We start from the raw sequence: 19,187 nt of genomic DNA on the forward strand, positions 1-19,187 counted from the left end.
CGCTGCGGCCCAGTGGTTGAAAATGGCTGCTGTAAATAAAACAGACAGCGCTGCATCTCTGGGTTTGCAACAGAGTATGAAGAACACGGTAAGGGTCTGGGGTTTTTTGGTAACGTTGAGGCAGCAGATGCTCCGAGATGGCATCAGGTGATATTCTGGGATGTGCTGCCCTTGTGGTTTCAGGGTCTCCAAGGAAAAGAATATGGTGAGGAGACAAAACCAAAAATGGCAGGTTCTAATTTGCAAAAATCTTAGATTTGCAAGGACCTAAAAGGTCATCTATTCCAACCCCCTGCCTGTAGCAGGAGATCCCTCTAGAACAGGGGTGCCCAAACCCTGGCCCGGGGGCCACTTGCAGCCCTTGAGGCCTCTCAATGCGGCCCTCAGGGAGCCGCCAGTCTCCAATGAGCCTCTGGCCCGCGACTGTTTGACCTCTTGTGTGAGCTGTGGGACAAGTGTTCCCTCCACTGCTTGCTGTTTCAGGTCTGTGATGCAGCAATGGCAGTGAAGGAAAGGCCAGCCTTGCTTTGTGCAAGGCCTTTTATAGGCATTGAGCTATTGCAAGACCCTCATTCATTCATATAAGTTCATCTTTAATATATTCATTTATGTAAATGTATGTAAATTTATTCAAATTTTAAATGCAAATTAATTTTTTTTCCCCCGGCCCCCGACACAGTGTCAGAGAGCTGATGTGGCCCTCCTGCCAAAAACTTTGGACACCCCTGTGCTAGAGCAACTCCAGCAGGTGCTTGTTGAGCCTTTGTTTTAAGATTTCCAGTGAGGGAAAACCCACCACCACCTTCAACAATCTGTTCCACTGCCGAACTGCCCTGACCATCCGGAATTTTTTTTCCTGCTATCCAGTCGGAATCCCTTCTCTTGCCAAGAACTTTGCCAGGAACTAATTTTGCAAGAACTGGTTTGCAAGAACCTTCGCAATAATTAGTTCCGCCCCCTCATATTGAACCGGTTCGACCCTGAGCCGCCAGGAACAGCCAGGAACTGCCCTGTGGATCTACCAGGCTCCGTTCCCTGCAACGGCCTTCATGACTCACCTCCAAATCAGAACGTAATCTGTTTTGCTGAAGTTTGGTGAGAGCACAAGAGACATTATTTCAGCAGCAATAAAAACACACACAACTGAAAGGAAAGGCTACGGTGTTTGGGCCTCTTCAGCCTAGAAAAGAGACGCCTGAGGGGGGGACATGATTGAGACATACAAAATTATGCAGGGGATGGACAGAGTGGATAGGGAGATGCTCTTTACACTCTCACATAACACCAGAACCAGGGAACATCCACTCAAATTGAGTGTTGGGCGGGTTAAGACAGACAAGAGAAAATATTTCTTTACTCAGCGTGTGGTTGGTCAGTGGAACTCTTTGCCACAGGATGTGGTGATGGTGACTGGCCTGGATGCCTTTAAAAGGGGATTGCACAAGTTTCTGGAGGAAAAATCCATTACGGGGTACAAGCCATGATGCGTATGCGCAACCTCCTGATTTTAGAAATGGGTTATGTCAGAATGTCAGATGCAAGGGAGGGCACCAGGATGAGGTCTCTTGTTATCTGGTGTGCTCCCTGGGGCATTTGGTGGGCCGCTGTGAGATACAGGAAGCTGGACTAGATGGGCCTATGGCCTGATCCAGTGGGGCTGTTCTTATGTTCTTATGTTCTTAACTGTCTTGCCCTGCCCTCCCCAAGTGCTAATGAACGATTCTGCAAAATGTTAATCACCAACTACCCTGCTCATAAAAAAAACAACGCATTTTCTCATGTACTTGACAAGAGAAAAGGCTGTTGTAGGCTGCAACCAGGGCATCTTTATTTTCAAATCATCATAAAAACCTTTCCACCGTCTGTGGCAATAAATCCAACCATTTTCTGATGTCTGGAACAAGGGAAGAGAATAAGAGCGCAAGCCCCCACACTTTGATAGGGCGTTTGCTCAAAAATAACTACTTCAATCAGGACATTTACATGAGATGGATGCACCCTCGCTCCGCTAATTCGGACTCTGGAGCCCAGCCTCGAGGAGAAAAACGTGGCTTTCTAAATTCTAGTTTTGGACCAGTGTCGACTGATTTCTTGCTTACAAGAGGAGATGATGGAAACAGCACAGTTCAGGTTCAGCTGGCCAGTGTCCTGCGTGGGAGGCTGAATCCTGTCCCTGTAGCATAAGAAGACATATCCTATTGTACAGTTCATTAAGTAAATAAGCTAGACCCACGGGGAGTGGGGGAATTGAGAGAGAGAGAGAGTGCACCGATTTTTAAAGGGCAGCTGAGTAGCCCAAGAACTACAAATGACCAGGCATAATAGCTTCCAGCTGTCCCAGTGTATTTGCGACACATCCAGGACATTTGTCAAGGCAACAGGAATTAATAAAATTGCTGTAAAATGTCAACTGCTACATGCCAAGCATTTGAGGGAAAATGGTCTTTTAGCAGCTCTGTAATTGGCTGTGGTTTCTCTCCACGGAGACATCCAGCCAGTGGTGTCACAAGGGTTCGCATCTGTTGGAGATGTTGGAGGAAATTAAAAGTAGATTCCTCTTTGGGGGGGAAGCAGAATAGCTTAAGCAGCGAACCCCCCCTTTTGGGTATCACCCTGGTTCCATTGAGTGTATATTTACAGCATCTGATTAGGATCAGAGGTTCAGCTAACACTTAGATAGCAAGGCCCTAGGAGCTGCCTCGCCCTGCCTGCCATGTGCTCAAGATGGCATAGGCGTCAGAGCCCTGCTGTGTGCCATCTTAACAGGTCAATGGTCAGAGGACAAGAGTGAGAATGCTCAGAGGAGAAGGGAAGGAAAAGGGTTAGGGCCGCACCCCACAAGGGTCACAGAGAGAACAGGTAAAGAAAGAATAGAGTCACTGGGCCATAGCTTGACCTCTTCTGGACAGCATCCTGCCACCTCTGGACAGCAGACAGAGTTGCACCAACTCCAACAGGAGATGCTCTAGGAGGATTTATGCTACAGGCAGTGGGTTGGACTAGATGACCTATGAGGTTCCTCCCAATTCTATGATTCTATGATCCTAACCCCCCTCCCAAGCTACATGGTGTTACACCAGCTGCTTGGATTTGCCCCAGTGAATTCACTGGCATAGATCTGAGTAGCCCCATTGGGGGGGCTGGCATGTGACACGGGGCAAATCCCCTTACTCTTGAGTTGTGCGGCAGCCACCTCCTACCCTCCTAATGGTTGGCAACCTTCAGTCTCGAAAGACTATGGTATAAGCTTATAGCACCTGGTATTCCCAGGTGGTCTCCCATCCAAGTACTAACCAGGCCTGACCCTGCTTAGCTTCCGAGATCATGGTGCAAGCCTACAGCACCCGGTATTCCCAGGTGGTCTCCCATCCAAGTACTAACCAGGCCTGACCCTGCTTAGCTTCTGAGAACAGACAAGATCGGGAGATAGTGTTCAGTATAGGGAGATGGTTGGCAACCTTCAGTCTCGAAAGACTATGGTATAAGCCTACAGCACCCGGTATTCCCAGGAGGTCTCCCATCCAAGTACTAACCAGGCCTGACCCTGCTTAGCTTCTGAGATTAGAGAAGATCGGGCATGTTCAGTGCAGGTTAGGATTACACTGACCATAATATAAGATTGACGTAAGACTTGAGTAACACAAGATTGAGTAACAGAAGGAAAAAAGCTGTTAAGACATCTCCATCTATAGCCACAGCAAACAAACAAGAAAATGAAAAGCCAGAGTGTATTTTTTATACGGCAAGCTTCACGACTGACAAGAACAAATTTAAGGCATCCCCATCCTCGCCTCAAGTCTCCCTGCAGTCGTAAAAATGTAATAAATACCTCCATAAAACCACAGACTGTTTAATTTCTGGAACTCGGGGCAGGTTTTATCCTTTCCGTAGAACCAAGAAGAGTTTGCAAACTCTCAGATTCCGAAGGAAAGAAGCTCCCAAGGAAACCTACAACCAAGCAGTTTGTCTTTCGTGAGCCCCGGGACGGAATTCGCTTAACCACCATCTACGCATCAGAAGAGTCTGCTCAGCCCCTGAGCCAGGAAACCAGTTCAGTCTTCCTTTAATGGAACGGATGTGGGATCCTGGAATGGATACCCAGAAAATAAGTAGCAAAATTCAAAGCTGTCCGCCAATCAGCACAAGTGAACATGCCCTTATTCTGAACAGAGAAGCGTTCCCAGATCTAGCTATACCACTGTTTATCTACTGAGTCAAAATAAATTGGTTTTGACTACGAGTGATCTTGAGTGTGTATATCATTTCCTGGGCTAGATCATCTACAACAGGAGTGCCCAAGCTCCAGCCCTGGGGCCACTTGTGGCCCTCGAGGACTCTCAATGCAGCCCTCAGGGAGCCCCCAGTCTCCAATGAGCCTCTGGCCCTCCAGAGATTTGTTGGAGCCCCCACTGGCCCGACGCAGCTGCTCTTAGCATGAGGGCTACTGTTTGACCTCTTGCGTGAGCTGTGGGGTGAGGGCTCCTGCCACTGCTTGCAGTTTCACGTCTGTGATGCAGCAGAGGCAGCAAAGGAAAGGCCAGCCTTGCTTTGTGCAAGGCCTTTTATAGGCCTTGAGCTATTGCAAGACCTTCATTCGTTCATATAAGTTCATCTTTAATATATTCATTTATGTAAACGTATGTAAATTTATTCAAATTTGAAATGTAAATTAATTCTTCCCCCCCCCCCCCGGCCCCTGACACAGTGTCAGAGAGATGATGTGGCCCTCCTGCCAAAAACTTTGGACACTCCTGATCTACAAGGATAAACTGGGCTGCATACTGATGTGTGTGGGGGGGGGAGAAGAGGTTGCCCACCTCATCTGCCTGCTTGTATCTACTGCTCCTCCTAAGAATGTAAGAAAATAGGAAAAACCCCACTGGATCATGCCAAAGGCTCATCTAGTCTAGTTTTCTGGATCTCACAGTGGCCCACCAGATGCCTTTGGGAGCACACAAGATAACAATATATCTGTCCCATGTGGCCACTCCCTTGCACCTGGCATTTTGTGGTAACCTACTTCTAAAACCAGGAGGTTGCACCTACCCATCATGCCTTGTAACTTGTGATGGGCTTGTCCTCCATCAATCTGACCAATCTCCTTTCAAAGGCATCACCACATCCTGTGGCAAGGAGTTCCACATACTAATTACGTGCTGGGTAAAGAATTTTTTGGGGGGGGTCTGTTTTGACTCAATCATAGTGGATGTTCCCTGGTTCTGGGGAATAAAAAAAAGGAGTCCCTGGAATGGAAAAGGAAGAGGGAAACCGAGTGGAAGAGAAAGTGTAGCCAGGAGAGAGGAGGGGTGGGCTATTACTAGATGTAAATATTGATCGGTCACAATTCAGAAATGCAGCCTTGCCAAGCACACTTCCTCGTTCCACTATTATCTTTATTGGATGTTCATTCCATTTATTCTGTGTGGCAAAACTGAGGGACGCTTAGGAGAACTTCTTAATTACACCGGCGCCCCCCAATGTTCAGCTTTATTGATAGATGATATATAGGATGCTTCAGGAGCCACCTGGCCTCATATTTTTTCTCCCCCTACTGTGGCCTTTCCCTGCAAGATGCTATTAAGTCCCTTCAAGTTGTTGATTTCCTTATGAATGACATATGGATCCTGTCAAAGTTGGAACTACTCTTGGGTATAATGGGGTCAAGATGTCATTCTGAATCCATGCCACAGGCTCAGTGAGTCCAGGTACTTGACTTCAGCCATGTGGACAATAATTTTCAGTGAATGGAGGGAAGGGGCAAAGGCAGGAGAATTTTAGTCCCTACTTTTGTCATCCTTTTCCGCTCACCTCATCAATGTCCGATGGCCTCATTTTCACGGACTCGGAAATTGTGTGACTCAGAAATTCTCCAGGTAAGGTTGGGAAATTCTCCAGGTAAGGCTGGGTGTAGACTAGTGATGTGCAGTGAGCTCCAAGGCTGGGGAGGCACAGTGCGCTGAACACCTGGATGACATCATGGTGCAAGGTAGGGGTGACCAAACCCCGGCCTTGGAGCCACATGCGGCCCTCGAGGTCTCTCAATGAGGCCCTCAGGGAGCCCCCAGTCTCCAATGAGCCTCTGACCCTCCAGAGATTTGTTGCAGCCCGCACTGGCCCAAAACAGCTGCTCTCACTGTGAAGGCAACTGTTTGATCTCTCACATGAGCTATGGGATGAGAGCTCCCTCCACTGCTTGTTGTTTCACGTCTGTGATGCAGTAGCGGCAGCAAAGGAAAGGCCGACCTTGCTTTGTGCAAGGCCTTTTATAGGCCTTGAGCTACTGCAAGACCTTCATTCATTCATATAAGTTCATCTTTAATATATTCATTTATGTAAACTTATGTCAATTTATTCAAATTTTAAATGTAAATTAATTCTTTCTTTCCCCGGCCCCCGACGCAGTGTCAGAGAGATGATGTGGCCCTCCTGCCAAAAACTTTGGACACCCCTGGTGCAAGGCATTCTGGGGACTACCAAGGAGCCCCAAAACCAGTGCTGGGCTAAGTTGCATCACAGCAGGGGCTAAGTTGCCAGTGCTGCTACTCTAGGCTCTGAGACTTGGACAGCTTCAAAGAGTCTCTCCAAGAGACTCTAGTCTGAGGCAGCAGCAGCTGAACTGCGAGTCCACCAGTGAGATGACAGGACGGGAAGTTTCTGCCTCTCCTTCCTCCCATCCCTGGTGTAGACGCAATACTGAGCTAAATGGTCTGGCTCAACGTAAGGCAGTCTCTTCTGTTCAGAGCTGCCGGCCATGTTTCAAACCAATGTTACCAGCATGCCTTTATATGCTGCTCACCAAGCTGTGTGTTTTAAAAACTGGGAATGCGGCGATCAGTCTCAGAAGCTTCTTGATCACTGCCCTTGGGATCAGCCAGTCTAGCTATCCATACAAACAACTGCCATTCAAGTGGGAGGGGGGGAGCAATTAAATTCCTCAATAGATTTGGTGGGCCACACCAGCATGCACAGAAAATGAATCACTCCACGAGAAGATTTTTTTCCAAAGCCGCAGATATGGGTGGGCCGAGCCTGCAAGACCAGAACATAATTCCCAAAAAGAAATTATGTCTGGAGGCAGGCTCTAAAACACGAATGCAGTACAATGGCTTGTTGTGTCACTGAAAACAGCTCAGCCTCTGCCGACAGACCTTCCTCGCTCCCTTCTCCCACATCCGATTCTCGTTTACAAGGAAGAAGCCGTCTTTAACTCAATTTATTTGTGGGGCGGTCATGACTTCAGTGTAGGCTTGAAAATGTTTGGGTGTGAAAGAGAGCCAGGTGTCGTTGTTCAGGAGTTGGCTGGAAAATCCAGGTTGAAACCCCTGCTCAGTCATAAAGCTTTCTGGGTAACTTTGGGCCCACGGACTCGCCTACCTCGCAGGGTTATTGTGAGAACAAACGGGAGGAACTGCGTTCACCACCATATGCAGGGGATGGACAGAGTGGATAGGGAGATGCTCTTTACACTCTCACATAACACCAGAACCAGGGGACATCCACTAAAATTGAGTGTTGGGAGAGTTAGAACAGACAAGAGATAATATTTCTTTACTCAGCGTGTGGTTGGTCTGTGGAACTCCTTGCCACAGGATGTGGTGACGGCATCTGGCCTGGACGCCTTTAAAAGGGGATTGGACAAGTTTCTGGAGGAAAAATCCATTACGGGGTACAAGCCATGATGTGCATGCGCAACCTCCTGATTTTAGAAATGGGCTATGTCAGAAGGCCAGTGCAAGGGAGGGCACCAGGATGAGGTCTCTTGTGATCTGGTGTGCTCCCTGGGGCATTTGGTGGGCCACTGTGAGATACAGGAAGCTGGAATAGATGGGCCTATGGCCTGATCCAGTGGGGCTGTTCTTATGAGCAAAGGTGGTATAAACAAAACGTGAAATATAATCTAAATAAAATTCAGATTTCATTTTTCCATCTGGGTTATGTTTAAAAAGACGCACTTACTACAAGTGATTTTATTTCCAAATAAATTGCTTATGTTGCAGAAGAAAAGCTCTGATTTTTTTTCCACCCTGCCACTCGCCTGTTTACTTCCTCCCAGACGTTTTATGATCTCCATTTCGACCAGTGTCTTCTTTGCTACATATACGTGAAGAACAGCCCAGCCTAGTGATGCTTGAAAACATTTATCTCCAGTAGAGCAAACCAGCTCCAAATTGACAGCATCTGGAGCAAGCCTCATTACTCATGTTCAGTACGCAGGGCCTGGCTGCAGCAACTAAGCTGTGTTTAGCTTCATCCTCCTCCTGTTCATTCAGTTTACAATCGTACCATGTTAAAAGGCCACCCTCAGCTTCCTTAACCTATACAGTGGGGCCTCAGTACCAACGGGGGATCTGTTCCAGGAAACCCCCCCCCCCCGATACCAAATTCCATGGATCATGAAATCTGCAAGGGGTTTGTGCACCTCTGCAATTATTTATCTGGGAGCCCTGCCTCGGCCCTCCAGAGGCTGTGTGTGGCCACCAGGCCTCATCAGAAGCCTCCCAGACATGTCTGGAAGTCACTTCCAGTTCACCAGCCCAAACCAGAAATGACTCCCAGTCACATCCAGGAGGTCCTCTGAAACTCACCAGTCTCAGTTCTTGGCATCCATAGATACTCAAAACCTATTGCTACCCAGAATGTCTCCGACAGCGAGTGGCTGGTTCGATAGCACATTGCGGAGCCTGCAATACTAACCATCCCCTCACCACCACCATAGCTATGCTATTGTCCATGTGAAACTGGAACAGTCTCAGTTTGGAAGTTCCTCAAGCCATTATGAGCTGAACCCACACTCTTCTGAATTACTGCTGAGCTTGCAATGGCTCAAGGCCAACCGCATTGGGAGACACCACAAGGTGGCCGGTTTAATCTGTTACTTTCCTTGCCCCCCCCCCACCTTGAAATATGATAAATTTGGGAAGGGGGGAGGGAAAACAGATCCCCATCCAAGCCAAGGATGGATAGGAAATGGCTGAGTTAACAGGACCAAATCACCATATTGAGCCTGAATCTCAGCACTGGAGAACTATTGACAGGGACCTGGCTTTTCATTTTCCCCAGGAATTCTCCACCATGTCTCAGAATGACAGTGCCCATTTCCAAATCAAGATGGGCGAGTCTTTCCTGCTGCTGAAATAGAGGGGCTTGTGCAACAAGCTTGCAAGAATGGTGGTCTGGGGATAGAAAGCCAAAGCCTTAATTTAAAAATAAATGGCAATTAATCTTCCAGCAGATAAGGGCTGTTGAGCTGAAAAGCATCCCCCAGGGATCCAACGGAGTCTGTTAGCCTTGGCAGAAGCAAACAGCAGCCGTCAGAAAGGTTTAAGAAAGCAAAAGCCTTCTTTGGTCATTGAGGTGAGGTCTTCCTTACACGACCTAAAACTGGCCCGCCACACCCCATCTAGCCCTTGGAGACTGTCCGAGAGGAAGAGACTCAGACAGAGAACACTCTGTTCCAAGGCAAGAGCAAATAACACGTTTTCTTTAGAGGAACAACAGCCCCAAATTTGTAACCTTTGTCATAAAAAAGATTGATAATATTACATTTTTCTGCCTTGGGCAGCCCAATCCTAAGCTGTGCTGGTGCAGCAGGGCCATATGGCCTCCCCTGTATCCAGCGCAGTTTAGGAGAAGGCTGGAGGTCTCATCAGGGGTAAGGGGATATTTTTCCCCTTATGCTGAGTAATGGGGCTAGGTGGATCTGTGCCAGCTGGCGCAAGTCCAAGCAGCCCTTTATAGGGTTTCCAGTAGTCAGGATTCTATAGGTTGGGGGGGGGGCAGGCGAGTATTTTTCAAGGGGGGCAATGATGTCAGGTATCTATACCGGTGGGCGAAATGAAAGGATAAGTCTGGAGAAACATCAAATGCCCGAAACTCCCCCAAATTTCATGAAGAGAAAATAATGTGGGTGTTTTTTTTTTAAAAGATGCATTCATTGTTTGTAAAGCAACATAACAATAATTTGCATAGAATAAATGCATGTCTGCAAGCAACGTGAAATGTATTGCCTACATAGAAATAACATGCAAGATATCCTTTCATTTACACACCAGTGCAATACACAGGCCTGCAACCGTGCAAAAGTAAAACATATCACTGTGACGTAGGTAGTATTTACTTGTATTGAAAGTGCATATTTAACACCTATAGAGCTCCTACCTATATAATGCCTATCTACTACCTACAGAGCGCTTATATAATGCCTATCTAGTTCTTATGCAACACCTAACTTGCACCTATATAATGCCTATCTACCACCTATAGAAAGCCTAACACCTATATAGTACCTATCAAACACCTATCTAGCGCCTATCTAACACCTATCTAATAACTATATAGTGCCTATCTAACACCTATCTAGCACCTAACCTATCTAGCACCTATAAAGCGCCTATCTAACACCTATTTAGCACCTAACACCTATTTAGTGCCTATCTAGGGCCTATCTAGCACCTATCTAGCACTTAACTAAAACCTATATAGCGCCTAACACCTAACACCTATATAGAGCCTAGCTATCACCTACATAGCATCTTTCTAACACCTACATAGCGCTTATCTAACACCTAAATACCGCCTATCTACCACCTACATAGCACCTACCTAACACCTATATAGCGTCTACCTGTTTGGGTAGACCTGGGCTCCTGATTGAGCTTAAAGCCTCTGTGGCTGTTTGCTGGGTGGGTAGACCTGGGCTCCCATTCCAGCCAATCTCACCCAGTGGGTGTTCCCCTGACACCTGATTTTGCTCTCCATCCTGGCAGGCGCTCTTCCCTGCTGGCAGGACAGTTGGGGGGGGGGGGATATGCACCCTGGATCCACCCCTGCTTAGAACCTTTCCCACACTTAAGTTTTAGGTTCTCTTTAGCTCAAATGCTTTCCATGTTTCCTCCCACCAGAAAAGGGGTCTCCCCAGCCCCCAAGCAGCAGCCATTAATTTTAAAAGTATATCTGAACCTGCCCCCAGGATTTCTCCAAACAGAAGCATTTCTCCCTGCCCCCCCCACAGCAGTACCATTATAGTAATTAGCATGTTCCACAGTAGAAGAAACAGCCCCCTCCCTTCCCCCAGCCAGTACAAGGAGAAATCTCTCCCAACCTTCTTGTAGCTGCTCTTGACCAGCCCTGCTCTCCATGTGCTCTGGATGGGGGCAGGGTGACCAGAGGTCATAACTTCCAAGGAGCCCCCCCCCAGGACCCTGTTCTACTCACTCTACACACATGCACTCTCTCTCTCCTCCCCAATCCCTGCCAGAAGTACCTTCCTGTGCACAAAAAAATGTTGCAAAAATCAAATCACCCCCAACTAACGCCAGATTCGATAAAGAGGAGAGGTTTGGAAAAAATGCTGGGGGGGGGGGCAAACTGCTGGCTCGGGGGGGGCACAAAGCCCCTGGCCCCCCCTTGCTACAGCTCTGGTTTCCAGGCCCAGGAGGGAAAAAGCATACAGCAGGATCTCATTCATCCCTGCCCTCCTGCTGTCCAGATGTGCCCCATCTCTGCTTCCACTCCACGCTTCTGCCGCCTGGTGCATCTCTTACCCCCCCAGCAGCCAATCCTCTGGATGCAGTGTCAGTGGGGTGGTACAACCCTCCCTGCTGATGCCGTTTACTCTCTGGGTGCCATGTTTACAGCACATTTGCAACACTCTTGGCTGCTGCAGAGGAGAAACTTTGGATTGCACAGTGAACTATTGAGCCACAGTGACTATCAAGGACTGCTTTTTCCCCCTTATCTTTTTTTTTGGGGGGGGGGGGGTTTGAAGGTGTGATGATGCCCTCCAAAGATACAATTGTAACTCTTTTTTTAAAATGGTCTTTTGCACAGCTTGTAAATCAGTCCACCATTCCTATATTCCTTTCAAATACACATGCAACAGAATCCTATAAATGCTTGCTCAGAAGTCCCATTGAATTTAATAAAACTGACTGACAAGTCAGAACCCACAGGATTTTCACTGAAACTGAAGGTCCTTTTCTGCACAGTTGCGCTGAAATTGTAGGGCACAGCTGTTCAAATAGAAACATCCATCCCCATGGTGTAAGGGAGGAACAGATTTAGGACAGATTTAGCGGGGGCTCTTCTTATGTTCTTACGTTCCATCAGAGGGTACAAGTCATGATGTCTGTGTGCAAACTCAGGGTTTTAGAGGTAGAATGGCAAGGGAGTTGCAAAGGGATCTTGCTGTCTCATGTGCACCCTAAAGCATCTGGTGGACTACTGCGAGATCCAGCACATGCCCGATCTTGTCTGATCTCGGAAGCTAAGCAGGGTCAGGCCTGGTTAGTACTTGGATGGGAGACCACCTGGGAATACCGGGTGCTGTAGGCTTATACCATGAGCTCGGAAGCTAAGCAGGGTCAGGCCTGGTTAGTACTTGGATGGGAGACCGCCTGGGAATACCGGTTGCTGTAGGCTTATACCATGAGCTCGGAAGCTAAGCAGGGTCAGGCCTGGTTAGTACTTGGATGGGAGACCGCCTGGGAATACCGGGTGCTGTAGGCTTATACCATAGTCTTTCAAGACTGAAGGTTGCCAACCATCTCCCTATACTGAACACTATCTCCTGATCTTGTCTGATCTCGGAAGCTAAGCGGGGCCAGGCCTGGTTAGTACTTGGATGGGAGACCGCCTGGAAATACCAGATGCTGGAGGCTTATACCATAGTCTTTCGAGACTGAAGGTTGCCAACCGGACTAGATGGGCCTTTGGTCTGATCCAGCAGGGCTCTTCTAGTGTTCTTGAACATAAGAGCTGTTCTGGTGTTCCTGAACACAGAGCTGTTGAGCTCTGTGGTAGGACACCACTCCATTGGCGTGGCTGCAACAGCCAAGGGGGGAGGGAGTGCTTAGTTAGGTTTGTTCTGTCAGTCTTGCTCAATCCAAAGATGTTGATTCCACCAGAGGTTGATCAGATGGCTAAATCAGGGCAGCAAAGCCCGCAGAGGTACAGCAGGCATACTCCTCTAGGACTGCGTATTTTGGGCTTATGGGAGCCACTAATTTTCTTCCTTTTATGACACTATTAGCCTGTGCTGTGTTCTTTTGGCATGAAGCGGAGGGACAAGGGCCTTGCAGCGCAGTCCTATGGATATCCACTCACAAAAATGTATCCCCAAGTTCAAAGAAACATCAACTGTCAATTAACAATTAATAATAATTATTATTAATTAACAATTGGTACCCTTAGTTATTGTTAAGATGCCTAAGGCTGAAATCTCATGCACACTTGCTTGGGAAGAAACCCCATGGGATTGAATTCAGCGTAACGATCGATCGGGTCGCATGGCTTGCGCCTGTTCAGCAAAATGCAAACATCACACAACCCTACGACAACTTAACCGCATTGCTATGGCTTCCTTGCGCTGTGCCACTGCCATTTGGGCACCCAGTTGCTAAGGCAACACATCTTAACAGCCTGCCTTTGTATGCCACGTGCATCTTCGGAAGATGATAAGCCGGCATTGTGAACTGCCACAGCTGGGGATGCTTTTAACACTTTCCTGGCCAGGACGGCACCCTCGTCTTCTTCAACAGGGTCAATCCATTTCAAGAATGAAGCAATAGCTAGCGAGAGATGACAACGATGATGATGGATGGCTTTGAAGAAAGCTCCTTGGCCTTCAGGAGACAAGGACAATACCGCCTCGTTGCCGTTTCATTGTTTACGGTCTTTCAAAGAACCGTGCCGCAGCTCTGCGTGAGTGTCATTGACCCAGAGAGCAGCTCATAAACCCGCATGCAACTAATTAGAAACGAGCAATAACTTACAATCCTTTATCTAAGGTATTTGAGAAACAGGTGCATGATGAGATTGGAAGACACAAGGGGGAGGGAAGCTTCTGAAACAGAACAGAGTCGTTTTATTATATTAGCCACAGCTTCAGCTGGGGGTCATTCAAAAGGGGAGGGACATCTACAACTCTTTAGGATGCCATAGGGTGTCATAGGATGTCAAGGCTTTGAAAAGGTCTTTCTGGTTTATGAAAATCTCTAGTAAATCACTCACTCTGACCCAAAGCCCCTTCGGGCAATTCAGAGTTATTTACCTTTAGAACTGTGTTGAAACTCAACAGTCTGGTTGCATAGAGTGCTTGCAGGAGAAGCATGTGTCTATTCAATTAGTAAGAAATTTAAGGGAGAAAGGAAGTTGCGTGACAGCACCAAGCCGAGACCGCCAGATTTGGAAAACGAACTCTTTCTAGGTTCCAGGGTCGCAATTGTGTGTTTTTAAATCCTGCTGGCATCTCCAAGCGATGGGAAATGACAAGCCTGTGATCCAGATAAATAAGATTCCTGAACTCTCTCCAAGAACTCCACTAAGGCTAAAACAGTTTGCCATTTGGAAACAGGTTGGGAGAGTTAGGACAGACAAAAGAAAATATTTACTCAGCGAGTGGTCGATCTGTGGAACTCCTTGCCACAGGATGTGGTGATGGCATCTGGCCTGGATGCCTTTAAAAGGGGATTGGACAAGTTTCTGGAGGAAAAATCCCTTATGGGGACAAGCCATGATGTGCATGTGCAACCTCCTGATTTTAGAAATGGGCTATGTCAGATGCAAGGGAGGACATCAGGATGAGGTCTTTTGTTATCTGGTGTGCTCCCTGGGGCATTTGGTGGGCCGCTATGAGATACAGGAAGCTGGACTAGTTGGGCATATGGCCTGATCCAGTGGGGCTGTTCTTATGTTCTTAACTACAATTCCCAGGAAGCCTTGCAGGTCTCTTGTTATCTGGTGTGCTCCCTGGGGCATTTGGTGGGCCGCTGTGAGATCCAGGAAGCTGGACTAGATGGGCCTATGGCCTGATCCAGTGGGGCTGTTCTTATGTTCTTATGTAGGTATGCAGTCCAAACGGTTCATGACCCCCTCCCCAAGCACTGGTTACCATCTCCTTCATACATGGTGAGGAGGAGACCTGGGACAACACTGCAGGGTTGATTTCCATTTGGATGGAAGAGCACTGAAAAGATTTAAGAGCCCTCTTCAGACTATATAGCTGGTGTACATCCAAGGAGAGAAAAAGGGGTGGCTGGGTTTGAAAAGTTGAGATAGGACCCGTGTGCATATTGGTTCTGCCAGGGATTGGTTTTTCACACCATGCAAGAAAGTAAGCAAGACTTGCGGACTGGGGTTTTTCCAATTCATGACTCATTTAGGGCACAATCCTAACCCCTTATGTCAGTACTTTCCAGCACTGGCATAGCGGTGCCAATGGGACATGTGCTGCATCCTGCAGTTGGGTGTCACTCACGAAGGCCTCCTCAAAGTCAGGGAATGTTTGTTCCCTGACCTCAGAGCTGCATTGCCCTTATGTCAGTGCTGGAAAGCACTGACATAAGGGGTTAGGATTGCGCCCTTAGAGTCAGTGGACCCGATTGTCGAGTCATGCCCAAATCCTTGACATCCTCAAGTGTACATGAGTCAGTAAAAAACATGTGTTTCCGTGACTCTGACTCGAGTCCCAAAACTCGAGTCCCCATCCCTGAGAGCAACCTAGCTGGATCAGGTTAAAGGCCCATCTAGACTAACAGCTTGTGTGTCCCACAATGTCTGACTAGATGTCTCCAGAAATCCACAAGCAGGAGAGAAAAGCACACCTAATTAGTGAATATTCCTACTTATGCCAGAAATTAGGAGGAACAGGATCAAAGGCAATACAAATCTACCAAACAGAACAGCAAAAACAAGGAGAAGGAAGGATCTGCTCTTTCCTATGGCTGAGATCCATTCCCAGATGTCCACCAGTTGCCTATACTGTCCATCAATTCCCTTGTTTTGACCAGAGGGCACAACAGAACCAAGCGGGAAATCAAACAGAGCGGAGCCCATATTACTTCAATCACCATGGAATAAACAAGTAAATAAAATGCAGATGATGAACATCAACAAAGGCCTTCCAGAGAATCCACCACATGTTTTCCCATGCAGATTTGTCTCAATGTTCTTTTTTTTTTTTTTTTTTTGCAGTGGTAACACCACAGAAACATTTGTGTTAACAAAACTCTCTTGTGTGAAACAAAAAAATCAATTTTCCAGATAGTTGCTCAATAATGGAAGCGAGGGGTAGTGTGTTTACATGTGCAGTAGCAGACCTCCCCAGCCCCGTGCCCCAGGGCAAAGGGTTGCAATAGGGCCTCCTGCAGGATGCCACTACCACCCATGGGAAAATCTGCCCCCCCCTTCACCTGGAGTTCATGGAGCCTCGTGCGACTCCAGGACGCAATGGGGAAGCCTCCTGAAGCTTCCCTGACGTTTAAACTGTGCTTCCAGAAAACCGAAAACACTGATTCCGATTGCGTTGGGAGCGTCAGAGAGGCTTCCGAGCAGTCCTACAGGTGTGCAAGGCTCCATGTCTGGGGCATTTGCCCCTTTCATTTACTGTCTCTGTGTGCGTGTGCGTTCACATACCGGAGAGAGCTGACTTGTAGAAGAGAGAGAGAGAGAGAGAGAGAGAGAGAGAGAGAGAGAGAGAGAGAGAGAGATCTAATGAATCTAAAGTCTGAGATATCTGTGTGCTCCCTGGGCCGCTGTGAGATCCAGGAAGCTGGACTAGATGGGCCTACGACCTGATCCAGCGGGGCTGTTCTTATGTTCTTAAGTTCTTAAGAAAATGTTCACTGTCTACGCTTCTTTTCTGGCTTTTATTATTATTATTCATGTCACGTCATGACTATTACTAAAAATTATTTTTTTTCTTATGGTGGGGGGGGGGGTTTGCCAAAAATTTATGGTCCCTGGATGCCAACTGACCTTGGTATGCCACTTCCTGGTTGCCTGGGCAACAGGGATCTGTTCCCTCTTTCCTACTCTCGAAGCCGCGGCAGACTGGGGAAACGGAGGCGGCACATGCAGACATGAAAAATGGTGGAAGGTTGTTGGCGGGGGCAGGGAGGTTTGCAAGCCTTTTCGTGCACCTAAAACTACCGTGCAAATCAATCCTCCCGAATCCATTGGCACAGCAGCGGATCATCGGACGGGTTTCATATATTACAGCTGTGCCGTCTTGATCACGCAAAATCAAGCTGTAGTGTTTAGACAGGGCAGTGTTTAGCTGTAGTGCTTAGATATGGTCTACCACCACCTCCAACCTGCCACCACTCCAAGCCATACTGACCTGTTTCCCGTTCACTTGAGTGCAAAGCAGTTCGTTCCCCTCTTTACCAGCCACTTTACATGCTGCCTTGGGACCCAAAGTGCAAGATTTCTCTTTCCATTTACACATGCAGCATGCAAGGGGCATAGTATGGATTTGGGATTTTTTTTTTAGCATAAGGGTGGGTGACTTGCAACTGTTACCCTACACATGCCTGATCTTGTCTGATCTCGGAAGCTAAGCAGGGTCAGGCCTGGTTAGTACTTGGATGGGAGACTGCCTGGGAATACCGGGTGCTGCAGGCTTATACCATGATCTCGGAAGCTAAGCAGGGTCAGGCCTGGTTAGTACTTGGATGGGAGACCGCCTGGGAATATTGGGTGCTGCAGGCTTATACCATGATCTCGGAAGCTAAGCAGGGTCAGGCCTGGTTAGTACTTGGATGGGAGACTGCCTGGGAATACCGGGTGCTGTAGGCTTATACCATGATCTCGGAAGCTAAGCAAGGTCAGGCCTGGTTAGTACTTGGATGGGAGACTGCCTGGGAATCCTGGGTGCTGTAGGCTTATACCATAGTCTTTCGAGACCGAAGGTTGCCAACCAGCCAACTAGGGTTTGCATCACCCAGAAGAGGAGGCCAGCGCATCATCCTCATGATGGACCTTCTCCCATGCAGTGGGCAAGGCAGTGGGTGTAGTGACGTTCCATCACCCTGTCCCCGCTGGTTTTTTGGCTATAACTTTTGACAGAATAGAGATAGATCAACGGGGTTTGTTCCATTGCATTATGCATGAAATTGCACATCGATTGATGTATAACATGATGGTATTACTCAAAAATACCAAGATTTAAAAACTTTTGGCCAGTAGTGGTGTCACCCCCCCCTGCATGTCACCCAGTGCAGCCCGTACCCTTCACACCTGCTAGTAGTGAGGCTACTACCTGAGATGGCAACAGGTGACATTCTGGGTCATGCCAGCCTATGCTGGGGTCAATTTTTTGAGAACCAGTGTCACACATAGCATGGAGACCCATCTGCAAACCAGGAAACCCCCGGTTTGAAACTCACTTCTGCCACAAACGTACTCAGCCTTGGTGTTTCCACATAAGTTTTACAATTGCTTATCAGCATTCCTTGATAAGTCCTAGCTTGAGTCAAGCCTCCCTCTTTCTTCCAGCCTCTTGGCAAAGATGAGTATATATGTATTAACAGAGATAGCTCTCCACCATGCACCAGAATCCGAAAGAGCATATGTGCTCAGTGAATACCTTGGGACGCTTCCATTCCACTTTCCTTGGAGGAGGGCCTGTGTAGAAAAGGGATGCATCCGAGGCTGGAAATTCAGGGTCCTCAAAGAGCTTCTTTTCTTCAATGCACCGCTGCTTGAGCTCTTGATACTTCTGATCTTTGAAGGGCTTCACTGATGAAGAACACATGCTGCTCTGTGCAGACAAAATGAAGACAAATCGTTTCAGAGAAGCCATTTAACACCTAATCAATCCAACTTAACAGCAACTGCAACCACAACACACCTGCTACCTCTGGGAACACTCTCCCAGGTGCAAATAGCTGGTCTGGTTCCTGCTAAGAGCTGGTAGTCTCAGGGCCCAATCCTATCCAACTTTCCAGCTCCGGTGCAGCTGCAATGCAGCCCTGAGGTAAGGGAATAAGTGCTCCCATACCTTGAGGAGGCCTATGTGACTGTCAGTCACCACAGGATGCAGTGCACACCCCATTGATATAGCTGCACTGGCCCTGGAAAATTGAATAAGATTGGGCTTTCAGTCCCCATCAGGAAAAGACACCTCAGAATCCAGGAAGTTGTATAGGTGCATCATGGTTTGCGATCCATGATGGACTTTTCCTCCATATATCTGTGCAATCCCCTTTCCTAGGCCTCCAGGCTAGGTGCCATTACAACATCCTGTGGCAAGGAGTTCCAATGTCACTCATCCTTCCCTCCCTGGAATGTCAGTTGTCCTTCTCCAGGTGTTAAGACACTGAATGAGGGGGATGATTGATTTTCTCCTTGACACAAATGTGTTAAAAACAGGAGGAAAATGGAAAGAACCCAGTTGGTCTTGAAAA

General features: G+C 47.8%; 1 protein-coding gene and 2 pseudogenes across 1 annotated transcript in view; 2 read left to right on the forward strand and 1 right to left on the reverse strand.

Moving 5' to 3' along the window:
- CAPN6 (calpain 6) overlaps positions 1–19,187 on the reverse strand; it is a 52,181-nt gene that overhangs the window by 30,527 nt on the left and 2,467 nt on the right. Inside the window, 1 exon segment of the mRNA XM_066640010.1 lies at positions 18,368–18,541. Coding sequence (XP_066496107.1) covers positions 18,368–18,535 — 168 coding nt within the window. The 5' untranslated portion in view covers positions 18,536–18,541.
- On the forward strand, positions 12,218–12,333 carry LOC136663392 (5S ribosomal RNA; annotated as a pseudogene).
- Positions 17,287–17,403, forward strand: LOC136663428 (5S ribosomal RNA; annotated as a pseudogene).

This window comes from Tiliqua scincoides, chromosome 12 (genome assembly GCF_035046505.1).
Source record: "Tiliqua scincoides isolate rTilSci1 chromosome 12, rTilSci1.hap2, whole genome shotgun sequence".
Lineage (NCBI taxonomy): Eukaryota > Metazoa > Chordata > Lepidosauria > Squamata > Scincidae > Tiliqua > Tiliqua scincoides.